We start from the raw sequence: 13,388 nt of genomic DNA on the forward strand, positions 1-13,388 counted from the left end.
GACTTTCTCCGTCTAGCAGGACTTGGCCGGCGTGGCTGGGGGTGGAGGCAGGGGAACGGCAGCAGAGTTCACAGGGGACTCCCGGGGACCCGGCTGGAGAAGAGGGATCAGCCACCCCCGCCAGACTGCTTACTCAGACCCCCAGCTGGATGTGTGGGCTGGGCTGGGGGTTCGAGTCTGTGTCTGGGTGTCCCCTCCTTGCCCCCTTCCTGGGCCGCTGTCCCTCAGGCCAGCCGGTCAGCTGTGCGGCTGTCTGAGGCAGCATCTGGCGCAGTGGGGTGGAGCACAGCCAGGGCCAGGCGTGCAGAGCAGCGAGACAGTGGGCAGGGGGCTGGGTCTGCCACGGGCAGCACACGGGCAGCCACCGGGAGCCCCCAAAGCCTGGCTTACACAACTGTACCACTCTGGCCACCTGAGGGTCCCCGTGCCATGCACAAGGGTCGGAGCGAGGGAGCTGGCTCAGACCTGGGGGCCAGGAGCACAGCTGGTGACTTTTCTCTGCAGGAGGTGAAGAATCTGGGACTCAGGCTGCTTTCAGACTGAACACATGGGTAGAGGAGCCAGCACATTTTCCGTTTTCCCTCCTGGGATGCCTTCTGGTATCCCACCTCTAGGGCACAGGGGCTTGGCAGACTAGGTCAGAGCCCAAGTTCTTCACTGTTGCAAGACCCTCTACTCACTCAGGCATGGTGGCACACGCCTGTGATCCGAGCACTCAGGAGGCTGAGGCAGGAGGATTGCTGCAAGTTTGAGGCCAACCTGGGCTTATATAGTGAAACTCTGCCTCAAATAGAAATACAACAACAACAAAAAAAACCTATTCTTCCTCCTAGTTCATTCTCCAGGTGTAATGGATGACATCTGGGCTCCTGTGTGTGTCTCCTGCTTGTCTCTGAGATCCATGGGAGACCTCTGAACGCTCTGCTGATTCACTATTGCTTTTCCAGTGTCCTGCTTGTGGTGGGAGAAGGAACAGAGAGATGGAAATGAGATTCTTGGGAGGTGTCAGTGACAAGATATCAGCTCACAAGCGTCCAAGTCCCCGATGCCCCCACCCCGCCTGCTCCCCAGTCTCCTTTTTCCATCTGAACCAACAGCCACCTTGTGCCCAGATTCTGCCTTTCCCCTCCCTGCTCTACTCGGGTCATAGTCAAACTCCTGCCGGGCTAGGCTCCAAGAACCCCAGCTCTTCCAAGCATTCCTGGACTCCCCTTGGATCTGCTTTTGATTTTTGAGTCTTGCTAAGTAGCTCAGCCTGGCCTGGAGCTCACAGCGATCCTCCTGCCTCAGCCTCCCAAGCACTGGGATTACAGGTGTGCGCCGCCACACCCGGCCACATCAGTTGATTTTGAGTTGTCAGAAGGGGTCACTCTGAGCAAGTCTGGCTTAATCAGGTCAGAGCTCTGACAAGAAGGACTGAGGCCTCCCTGAAGTCCAGACTCTCACTAGAGTGAAGGGACCGGCCCAGGAGGGGTCCAGTGGCAAGGGAGGGGCTGCAGACAGACAGCAGCTCTAGGCTGACAGCCAGCGAACAAACCAGAACCTCAGGCCTGTGGAGCCGGAAGGGAACTGTGCCAAAAGCCACCCAACCTTGGAACCTGGGGACCCTACAAGCCAGAAAGAAACGTAGCTCCTGAGGCTGAGCGGAGGACCCTGGCCATGGGGGGAGAGGAATTTCGGGTGTTGTTTTAAGGGCTGTGTTTACGGGAATCTGTCACTCAGCCCTGGATATGAGACAGGGTGTGGAGCTCAGAGCAAGGACGGACACGGGGTGCTCAGGGGTCCCTGGAGAACAGGGCCTCAACTCCAGTCCTCACACCCCCGCCTGGTCCTGGACTCACCCAACCCTAGCACTGGGCCGGGTCTGCTGGGTTCGGGTCCATCTCAGCAGGTGGCTTGGCATACCCGGTTTGGGTCCCGCTCCGGTGTCCGTGAATTCAGACCGACGCTGAGTTAATGCTAAGCCTACCCCAGACACAGCCCCAGCTCTGGCACCAACTGCAGGGTCCCAAAGAGCCACAAAGGCAGGTGCCACACGGATCCCCCTGCCCTACGGAGCCCGGCACCGCCTGTGGTCTTTGGCACCCGAGCAGACAGCTGCGGCCCTCGCCCTTCCTGGGGAACAGTCCACAGACACCGTGAGGGTCGGCAGCTGGGGCTCCAGATGTGGGGGAGCCCCGCACCGGAATAGGGTTACACCCCGTGGCTGCCCTGCTTTTCCAGGGTGTGGGGTGACTGGGATGGGGAGCCGGGTGGGCGTGGACAGCCCCCCCATCCCCTCCTCTGTCCTCGGGCCCCCTGGGTGCGGGTAACCGGGAGTCAGCGAAGGGGTCCCGAGACTTGCGGAAGCCTCCAGCCAGAGCACAGAGCCCCTCTGCAGTCCCTTCCTTTTGTGCACAGTGAATGCCCCGGATTTGGTTTCTCCGCTGACCCCCCGCCCACCACCCTGGGCCCCATCCGTGCTGCCCCGGGGCCGGGCCTCTCCCCTGCACAAAGGAGGTGGCTCAGGTTCCCTGTCAGGGCTTCTGCCCTTTGATCCGCCCCCTCCTCCTGCTCGGGGCTTCTGGGGTGCCCTGGGGCCCTCCATCCTGGGAGGGCACCCAGAGATAAGATCCAAGATCGGGGTGGGAAGGAGCCGGGACAAGAGGGACTTTAAAAGGCTGCCGACAGACCCTGCGAAGAAGCTCCGCTGTCACCAGCCCGGCCCTCCCCGCTGTCCCCCCTGGTGTCTCTCAGGCCCTGGATCCCACCAGGACTGCAACAGGGAGATTCTCAGAGCCCTGAGACTTCCGGGCCCTCCACCTTCCCCTTCCCAGGGCTATTGGGGCAAAGGTGCCCGTTGTGTAGAGCAACAGACTGAGTCCCAGGCCACAGAGAACCTGGTTCTGTCTTCCTTTTCTGGCCCTCCTGAGGACCATGAACCTCAGCAGCATCCCCTGGGCCCTCTCTCGCTCCTTCGCCCTTCTCCTGAGGTTTACAGAGCCTGCAGGGTTGTAGGTGCCTCCTCCTGCCTCAGCCTCCTGAGCTGCTGGGATTATAGCATGCACCACTGCACCCAGTAGACTTCAAGATTTATTATAAAACTGCAGTGGGGCTGGGGATTTAGCTCAGTCATTCCGCCACCTGCCTCAAAAGGGCAAGGACTGGAGTTCAATCCCCGCAACTGACAACAACAAAAAACCCCTAATCCCAGCACTTGGGAGGCTGAGGCAGGAGGATCACTATGAGTATGAGACCAGCCTTGGCTACATAGTGAGTTCCAGGTCAGTCTCAACTACGTAGTGAGACTCTGTCTCAAAAAAAGAAAAGAAAAGAAAAGAAAAAAACTGCAGTGATTGAGATAGTGCAGTGTTGGTGTAAAGACAGACAGATAGGCCAGGCATTGTGGCACACGCCTGTAATCCCAGCACTCGGGAGGCTGAGGCAGGAGGACCGCTGTGAGTTCAAGACCAGCCTGGGCTACATAGTGAATACCAGGTCAGTCTCAACTACATAGTGAGACCCTGTCTCAAAAAACCAAAAAAAAAAAAAAAAAAGAGAGAGAGAGGGAATGGGAAGATTTTTATTACTGGAATAAGTTTTTTTGGGGGGAGGGTTGAGACAGGGTCTCACTATGTATTGAGACTGACCTGGAACTCACTGTGTGGCTCAGGCTGGTCTCGAACTCACAGCGATCCTCCTGCCTCAGCCTCCCACGTGCTGGGATTACAGGCGTGCGCCACCACGCCCAGCCCCTGTAATGTTTTTTTTTTTAAGTATTTCCCATTTTTTATCATACCATATAAAGACGGTCACATGTTGAAATATTTATGGAAATGGCTATATTGTGGGCTAGTATGCACACACATAGCTACTTGCTGTGTCCACTGGAAGACCTGGAGCATCCACACCCTATCAGAAAGGAGCACACCTCATGCCGAGGTCTTGGCTTCTAATAAAAATTTCAAAGAAGCAAGAACCCTGCGAGGAACAGCTGCTTTCAGGACTTGGGCAGGAAACATACAAAATGTTGCTGGAGCATCTTGTCCTGCCAGAGGTTAAAGCCAGTGCTCAAACAAAACACACAGAAGGAAAGTCCACCGAGAGGGAGCCGCTTGATGCAGAAACACAGAAACTAACTGCAAGAACCACTCCAGTGGGTGGGGACAAGGGGAAAAAATGAGCACCAAGACCTGGCACGTAAAGGTACAAGATCCCAGTAATGAATGTAACTGTACTGTCTACCTAGAATGTACCAATAAATAAAATAAAATAAAAAAAGAACGGCTCCCGAGAAAGCCAAACCTGGAGCAGCACGGACAGGTCCCCCAGTCAAACTCACTCCACAGGAGCACAGAGATACCAGGGAGCCAGCAGTAGCCACGTTTAGCTACTCTTGCAAGAAAGCTATTTCTACAAAAAACCACAGAAGACTTGCTGCTCCCTCCACCACCCCCGGTTTATCAGCCAGCCCCACGCCCATCACCCATGGGACTCTAAAAATTTTCCACCCTCTCCACCAGTGCCCGCTCCCAAGCCTAAACTTCCCCATAACAACCACACACACCCTCCGCTCAGTGCCAACGGCCTTTTTGCCCCTGGCCCGCCCGCCTCCAGGCAGCAATAAACTTATCTCATGTTGCTTTGATTTTGCCTGCCTCAGTGGTCTCAATCATGCCTCAGTCTGACCTTACACTCAGCACTTGGGAGGCTGAGGCAGGAGGATCGCTACAAATTCAAGGCTAGTCCGGGCTACGTAATGAGTTCGAGACCAGCCTGAACTATATAGCGAGACCCTGTCTCAAAAACAAACCAAAGGGCCTGGGATTTAGCTCCGTGGTTCCGTCGCCTGCCTTGCAAGTGCAAGGACCCGAGTTCGAGCCCCAGTACAAAAAAAAAAAAAAAAGAGTAATGCCTTTAGATCCAAAGTGCAAATGAGACATCCATGAGTCCACAAGGATGTAAATAATGATTGAATACATAGATAAGTGGACCAATGGACCAATGAGATGCGTCTGGACAGTCTGGCCTGTGTACCCACAGACTGCACATCTGCAGAGTCAACCGAGTGCAGAGGAAAACTATTTTTAAAAAATTGGCATCTGTGCTGAACATGCCCAGGCTTTCCTTAAAAAATGCTACACAACAACTTGCGTAGCACTTGCGCTGTGTTAGGGTTCAGTAATCCAGAGATAGTTTCAAGGGCTCGGGAGACTAGGTGGGCCCTAAGCAGTGCACTGCCGCTTTGTACGAGGGACGCGAGGGTTTGCAGGCTCCGGTAGGGAGGGGCATCCGGGATCCCAGCGCATGGGTCCGGGGTGGCTGAGAACCACCCATGACAGGGAGGCACTTTCCACCCACAACATGGGATCCTTTAAAAGAGTGCAAACAGAAGGGGAAAGGAGTAACTGCCGAGGAAGTGCCGGCCACACACCGCATCTCAGTGCCAGTCCTGGATGCGACGTGACACAGAGGGCACTTCTCCCCCAAACCCAGAGCCCAGTTCAGTTACGGGGAGGATCTCAGGCCAGGATCAGTGAAGGGGCCTTGTGCAAAATACTTAACCAAACCCCACCAAACTGCCAAGTCAAAAAGCGAGAAGCCGGGCATGGTTGCGCACGCCTGTAATCCCAGCACTTGGGAGGCTGAGGCAGGAGGATCGCTGTCAGTTCGAGACCAACCTCGGCTCCATAGTGAGTTCCAGGTCAGTCTCAACTACATAGCAAAAGCCTGTCTCAAAAAAACAAAATAGAACCAAAAAAATAGGTGGGGGGAATTGGATGTGGATTATATGGGAACTCTTTGTACTATCTTTGTAATTTGTAAAGCTAACATTTATCTCAAATGAAAAGCTTTTTTTTTCCATGAAAAGCTTATTTTAAAAAGAGACAAGTTATAGACAGACACTTTAAAAGCTCATATTTCATTAAGGACCTGCATCCAGACCTATATAAGGAACTCTCAAAACACAAAAGTATGAAAAACATCCCATAGGTTAGTTTTATTTTGTTTTGTGTTTTTGTTTTTTTGAGACAGGGTCTCACTATGTAGTTGAGACTGAAATGGAACTCACTATGTAGCCCAGGCTGCTCTCGAACTCACAGCGATCCTCCTGCCTCAGCCTCCCAAGTGCTGGGATTACACGCATGAGCCACCACGCCCAGCTCCATAGGTTATTTGATTTAATAATTTTACATTGTGTACATGTATCATGATTGCTGTACTCTGGGAATACACACAATTCTTATTTTTCAGTTATACCCTAACAAAACAGAGAGTAAATGGAATAAAAATTAAAACAGAGGGCTGGGGACTTAGCTCAGTGGTTCCACCACCTGCATCACAAGCACAAGGTCCTGAGTTCCATCCCCAGCACCAAAAAAAAAAAAAAAAAAAAATTAAAACAGAAAGATAATTTTTATTACATTCAGTGGGGAGTTCGTAGCATGTATATAACACATCTCAGTTCTCTCTCTCTCTCTCTCTTTTTTTTTTTTTTTTTTTGGTTTTTTGAGACAGGGTCTCACTATGTAGTTGAGACTGAAATGGAACTCACTATGTAGACCAGGCTGGTCTCGAATTCACAGCGATCCTCCTGCCTCAGCCTCCCGAGTGCTGGGATTACAGGCGTGCGCCACCACGCCTGGATCGATCAAATAAAACTTCAGAAAACAGAACCTAACCCCTGGTGCCAAAGGTCAGATCAGTGTGTTCAGGTGAGGGGAGTCATTTTAAAGCATAGGGAAATTTTTGTGGGTAATGAATATATTTGTTACCCTGATTATGTGAAGACCAAATTGACTCCATTTTGCTAATTACCTAGTTCTCGGAAAAACCCATGACTGTTCCCATAAGCTGTCATCAGATGTTCTCTTTTTAATCTTGTTAGTACAAGGAGGGACATCTGGCCTGGGCCAATTAAGCATTGAGAAAACACACACATTTGCAAAATGTTAACCAATCAAGCACTGACCCATTTAGAAAGCCCCTAGTTCTGCTTCTCTGCGAGTATAAAAGACTGTTTGAAATCATTCTCGGGGCTTTCAGTACAAATCCGCTGCGTCAGTGAGGTCCGAGAGTCCAGGCTCGAGCTTGCAATAAACTCCTAGTGTGATTGCATCGGAGTTGACTCCTTGGTGGTCTTTGGGGATATCGTGATCTGGGCACAACAATTGTGGTGAATTTCAAGGTGTATACAGATATCAAAATTATCACACTGTAGGCTGCCGTGTGACTCAGTGGTTACAGCACTTATCTAGCACATGTAAAGCCCAGGGTTCAATATCTAGCACCACAAAACAAACAAAAGTACTGGCCTGTATAGTACAGATATGTGCAGTTTATTATGTGAACTGACCACAACAAATAAAATATCGGTTTTTTTTGGTTTTTTGAGACAGGGCTCACTATGTATTTGAGACTGGCCTGGAACTCACTGTGTATCCCAGGCTGGTCTCGAACTCATAGTGATCCTGATCCTCCCGCCTCAGCCTCCTAAAGGCTGGGATTACAGGCATGCGCCACCACACCTAGCAAATAAAAAATATTTTAAAAGACAACTAAAAAAGTCCTTCCAACTGTCAGAGATTTAGCTCAGTGGCACTGCACTCACCTGGGTCCTGAGTTTGATTTCTGGTACAAGAAGAAGAAGAAGAAGAAGGAGAAAAAGACTTCCATTGAAATTTCTAGTTCAAACAACTTATTTAAACATTTTTGTTTTAATTAAATAATAAATGCAGCTGTGGCACACACTCCTATAATCCCAGGATTTGGGAGGCTGAGGCAGGATGATCACCACAAGTTCAAGGCCAGCCTGAATTATGGGGCAAGATCCTGTCTCAAACAACACGAATGAATGAAGAATGGATAAATAAATAAAAGCATTTGGTTGGAAGAATAAATAGCCCACAAAGGAATAAAGTGAAAAACAACTTCCTCCTCTTCCATTTGAGATCCAGTTCCCCAGAGAAAGCTTTTCCATCCTTTTCATTTTTATTTTTTTGGTACCAGGGATTGAACTGTATCCTTGTGCTTGCGAGGCAGGTGGTGGCACCACTGAGCGAAATCCCCAGCCCCCCTTTTATTTTTAGATATTCTGATGATTGCCTTCTTGTCTCAAATTTTTATACTGCTTTTAGAAATATTTCATTTCTTTATCTCCCTTGACTGGGCATCTTTGGATATTATTATTGCTATTAATGTTATTATTATTATTTGTACCAGAGATCGAACTCAGAAACTTGCGCTTGCGAGGCAGGCGGCGGAACCACTGAGCTAAATCCCCGGCTCTTTGAACCTTGTTGGTAGACACTATTTAGGACTGATGAGAAATCAGCTCTCAGCTCCTCATTTGTGCCTTCCATCCCCCCAACTGTGGGTGCCCCCCGCTCTCATAGGACCCCTCTGTTTCTCACCCTGGGTGAGTTCAGCCCAACATCAGAAGCCCCGTTTCCTGTTTCGCCCATCTTGGAAGTGAAGCCGTTTGTCCCCTTGTGTCTTCTCTCCCTTCCGCCTCCCAGTTACTGCGAGTTGCACTTTTGACTCCGAATCACTGACATTTACCTTTTAGGATATAACCACAGACACAGCTCCTGTGAGTCATCTAAAAGTTGATCCTTGTGAAAAGCAAGTAAATGCAAGGCAGAATTTGGCAATGTAAATATCATCTGCTGCAGAGGTCATTGATCACTGACAGCCAGCTCTTGTCATTTGGCAGATGGAACAACCAAGATAGACAGCCTCAGGGTTTTGTTGAAGAACATAGAGCTCACACTCTGGGACAGGAAAATGCCTGGGTTTCTCCAAATCTACCTTCAAAACCCTCAGTTACTTTGCAGGGAGGGAAATTGAACAAGGGTAGCTGCCATTTAGTTTGTGGTTACAGGTAGGAGAGAGGTAGACTCCATGTAGCCAAGATTTTAAGTCTCCTTGGTAACAATGTCACCAATTAAGGACAGAGCACCTAAAGACAACACAAATGGGCTTATATCTTTTTTTTTCAGTATGGGAATCGAACTCAGGACCTTGCACTTGCCAGGCAAATGCAGCACCACTGAGCTACATCCCTGGCTAGGCTTATATCATTTAAAGAAACTGAATCAATATTTAGGAACCTCCCAAAACAGAAATTACCAAGCTCAGATGGGGTCTCTGGTGAATTCTACCAAATTCTACCAGACATTTAAGGAAGGAATTGTACTAGTTTTCTATAGTGTACTCAGGTGTTAGAAGCAAAGGAAATTATTCTTAATTCATTTTAAGAGGCCAGCATTCCCCTAGTTCCAAAACTAGACAAAGCCAACACACAAAAAAAGAAGACTTTATGCCAATATCTCTCATGAGCATAGGTGAGAAAAATCCTCAAGAGATTAGCAAAAGGAAGCCAACAATGTATGAGAAGAATTAAACCCTGCAGTCTAGTGGGGTTTATCCCAGGGGTGTGAGGCTGATTTCACATTTAAAAATCAGGTAATGCAACTCATCACACCAACAGGTGCAGAAGAGACCTTTAACAAAATCCAACATTCATTCCCAATAAACACTCTCAGGAAACCAAGACTAGAAAGGAATTCCCTTAACTTGATAAAGAACATCTGCTAAACAACTGCAACTAACATCATACTTCCTAGAGAGAAGAAGCTCAAGGCTTCCTGTTAGGAGATAGAGAGTTATAGATATGAAGAAAACCACAAAACTTTGCTTTGATGAAAGAGAACAAAGATGAACTAAATAAATGGAGAGATAGTCCATGTTCATGGATAGGAAGACTCAATACTGACACAATGTCTATTCTTCCCACCTCGGTCTGTAGATTTGGTTTAATCCCAATTGAAATCTCAGAGAAATATCTTGTGGATATTAACAGATTAATCCTAAAATTTATATGCACAGGCAAAAGACCCAAAATAGTCAACATGGTATTGAAAGTGAAGAGCAAAATCCAAGGAATGATACTACTGGACTCCAAGATGTACAAAGCTACAGCGATCAGAGCAGAGTGGTATTGGTGAAGGATCATACAAACAGATCAATGGAACAGAATAAAATCCAGAATAGAACCATATAAATTTAGTCAACTGATTTTTTTTTTTTTTTTGGTACCAGGGATCGAACTCAGGACCTTGCATTTGCAAAGCAGGCACAGTGCCACTGAGCTAAATCCCCAGCCCCTAGTCAATTGATCTCTGACAAAGAAGCAAAGGGAATATAATAGGAGAAACTGATCTTTTCAATAAATGGTGCTGAAACAACTAGAAATCCACATGCCAAAATCAAACCAAATAACAACAAAAGCTCTGTAGATACAGATCTTGCACCTTTCACAGAAAAACTAACTCTGAATGGATTATAGACCTGAATGTAAAGTACAAAACTGTGAAATTCATAGAAGATAACACTAGAGAGAAAATCAAGTTGACCTTGAGTATAGCAGTAACTTTTTAGATACCATACCAAAGGCACTGATATCAGATCAGTTAAACTTCATTAAAACTAAAAACTGTGTGTAAAGGACACTGCTAAGACAATGAAAGGACAAGGCAAAAATGAGGAGGAAATATGAACCGAAGACACATCTGGTGAAGGATCGTCATCCAGAACATCCAAGAAAGCCTGGAACTCAAGAAAATGAATGATCTGGCTTTAAAACGAGTAAAAGACCTGAACAGAAGCCTCGCCAAAGAAATATGAATAGCAAGTACCACAGGAAAAAGATGTTCCACATCACATCATTAGGGAAATGCGGGTTAAAACACCTATTTAAAAAATCCCAAACACTGACCCTACCAGTGTTGGTAAAGATAGGGAACCAGAAGAACTCTCGTCCACTGAGGTGAGACCACAAAACCAGCACAACCACTCTGGAAGACAGCACAGAAGGAGCTTACAAAACTAAACACATTCTAAATGCACTCTTGCCGTATAAACCGGCAAACACATTCCCGAGTATTTACCCAACTCGTAGCTCGTGTCTAGATGTCCTCCCAGAGCCCCATGCAGTCATAGGCAGGGCTTTTTCAGAGGTGGCTGGATGTAGAGTGTGTGATGGATTCATGATGGTGCAATGCTAGGGTTAAGGGTGAGAGTGCTGCCTGCCCCAAGAGAGGGTGGCCTTGATCCAATATAAGGGACAGAGGCTTGCTGCTAGTTACTAATATTAGGCCGCTTGCTTGCTTTTTCTGTCTTCTGCCCACCATGAACTGTTTCTCCTCTCCAATGCCCCTCTGCCCTGACACCCTGCCGAGGAGACAGCTATGGACTGAAACCTCTGCAAACTGTGAGCTAAATGAACCTTTCCTCCCTTAACTTGTGGATGCTGGGTATTTTGTCTCAGCAACGAGAAAAAGAACTAAGACACCCAGTGAACTGAAAGGTCAAGTCCACCCAAAAACCTGCGTGTGAAGGTTTCTTGCTTTTACTCCTAACTGTTCCGACTTGGCAGCAGCAGAGATGTCTCTCAGTGAGTGGGTCAGTGGGTAAACTATGACACAGATGGACAATGGAATACTATTCACTGCTAAAAATAACCAAGCAGGCCGAGAATGTAGCTCAGCAGCTCTGTGCCTGCCTGGAAAGCTCAAGGTCCTGAGTTCGATCCCCGGGAATGAATGAATGAATGAATGGGCTACCAAGCTAGGAAGAGCGGCAAATGTGTATTGCAAGGGGACAGAAGCCCATCTGAAAGGGTTACCTACTGTCTGATCGCAGTTCTGTGACATTCGGGGAAAGACCATGAGGGCAGTAAAAGAGCGATTGCCGGGAAAGGTAGGGGGTAGGATGAGAGGCTCTGAGGAGGGTGATTCTGAAAGATACCACGATGGTGGATACAACATTTAGTGATACAGTTGTCAAAATCTACAGGAAGTACAGTGCCCAGAGTGGCATGAATGTAACTATAACTACAGAGTTTAGGTGATGGTGATTAGCAGTGCAGGTTCATCGACCGTAACAAAGGCCCCACTGTGGCCTGGGCTGTCATCAGAGGCAGGGGTGGCCTGCGCGCGGGGACGGTGTACACAAACTCTCTCCACTGCCTGCTCTGTTTTGCTGCAGACCTAAAACTGTTCTGAAAAAAATGAAATTTATTGCAACAGCTACAGAGCACAGAGGGCAGAATTTTGTTAGCTTGGAGAGGAGCGATGGAGATGGAGATACAGCGTGAATTAATTCCTGTGGCGTGCGGAGTGGTTAGCAGAATATAAGCAAGGAAACCCACACAGTCCCGAGGCAGTAGGATTGGGACGGCGGGATGGCCTAGGCGGGCAGAGGGGCAGGTGGCAAGTGACTGTGCCTCAGTGGCCCAAGAGGACACCGCAGTACTCAGGCCAGCCAGCCTGCAGGGACACTGGGACCCCGAAGCTTGGGGGCCACCACTGGGCCCCACAAGAGGGAGTAGGGGAGGCTGGAGGGGTGCGAGGTGATGTTGGTGCCTGGTGGGAGGTACCAGGACTGAGCCTCTTTTCCAGAACCTGAGCTTGGCAGGGAGGACAGAAGTTTGAGAGGTGTAGGCCTGGAAAGGTGTTTATAGGGTGAGGAAGTGGGAGAGGGTTTAGGGACTGAGGGCCCCGCGCAGGTAGAAGGAAGAAGGGAGTTCTCGTGGGGGACCGCCGCTTCTTGGAGAAAACGTTATTACATGGTTACAAAAAAGGAGAGGGAATGGAGTAGACCTGTCACACCATCTCTCCGCCGGCTTAGTGGATCGGTTTTCAGTCTGATGTCAAGCTTCCCTGGCGATGAGAGAAGGCCACTCAGAGAGGTCCGGACCCAAGAACTGTGTCAGCCTAGGGACCAGGACACGGCCCAGGGAAGACTTGCCACAGCCAGAGACCAGGGGTCAGAAATGGCTAGCGGGCTGGGGAGTTAGCTCACAAGCGCAAGGGCCTGAGTTCGATCCCCAGTGCAAAAAAAAAAAAAAAAAGGCTAGAAAAGCTTGTCCTCCTCCTCCTCCTCTTCCTCCTCCACCCCAGCCTGGCTGTCAGCCCCCAGTCCCCTCTCCCCTTGGACCAGCCCTTCTCTGGGACCCACCCCTGACCCCCGGGTGCGTGGAGGGGTGGGAGGACCGAGCCACCCTACAAGCTGGGGAGGTCGGGCAGTAATTGAATCCAGGGGCCTCGACAGGCGGATGGCTTTTCCCGGCCTAATTAGGGGGATTTTTTTTTTAAACCCAGGAAACAAATCCATATGGTCTGCAATTCTTTTCTCAGGCTCTTTACCCTCCTGAAGTCGTAAATGTCGTGGGCTTTTTAGCACCGGGGAATTGGGAAGGGGGAGGGCCGGCTGGCTAAGGTTTCTCCGTGGCAGGCAGGCCCAGGATCTGGGGCCCCAGTGCCGGGGTTCTTGCCCCCACCCCAGCCCCTGCTCCCAGCTGGGCCTGGCAGGCAGCCGCACCCCCACCCACGCCAGGCTCCCTC

The 13,388-nt window shown here is 49.4% G+C and overlaps 1 protein-coding gene across 1 annotated transcript in view; it reads right to left on the reverse strand.

Moving 5' to 3' along the window:
- Positions 1 to 1,965: 1,965 nt before the first annotated feature.
- Ngfr (nerve growth factor receptor) overlaps positions 1,966 to 13,388 on the reverse strand; it is a 32,585-nt gene continuing 21,162 nt past the window's right edge. The window contains exon 13 of the mRNA XM_033763109.1: positions 1,966 to 2,115. Within this exon, the coding sequence (XP_033619000.1) occupies positions 1,966 to 2,115 (150 nt within the window). The remainder of the gene's footprint in view (positions 2,116 to 13,388) is intronic.

Source organism: Fukomys damarensis, unplaced genomic scaffold (genome assembly GCF_012274545.1).
Source record: "Fukomys damarensis isolate Sample0158 unplaced genomic scaffold, DMR_v1.0_HiC HiC_scaffold_13, whole genome shotgun sequence".
Classification (NCBI taxonomy): Eukaryota; Metazoa; Chordata; class Mammalia; order Rodentia; family Bathyergidae; genus Fukomys; species Fukomys damarensis.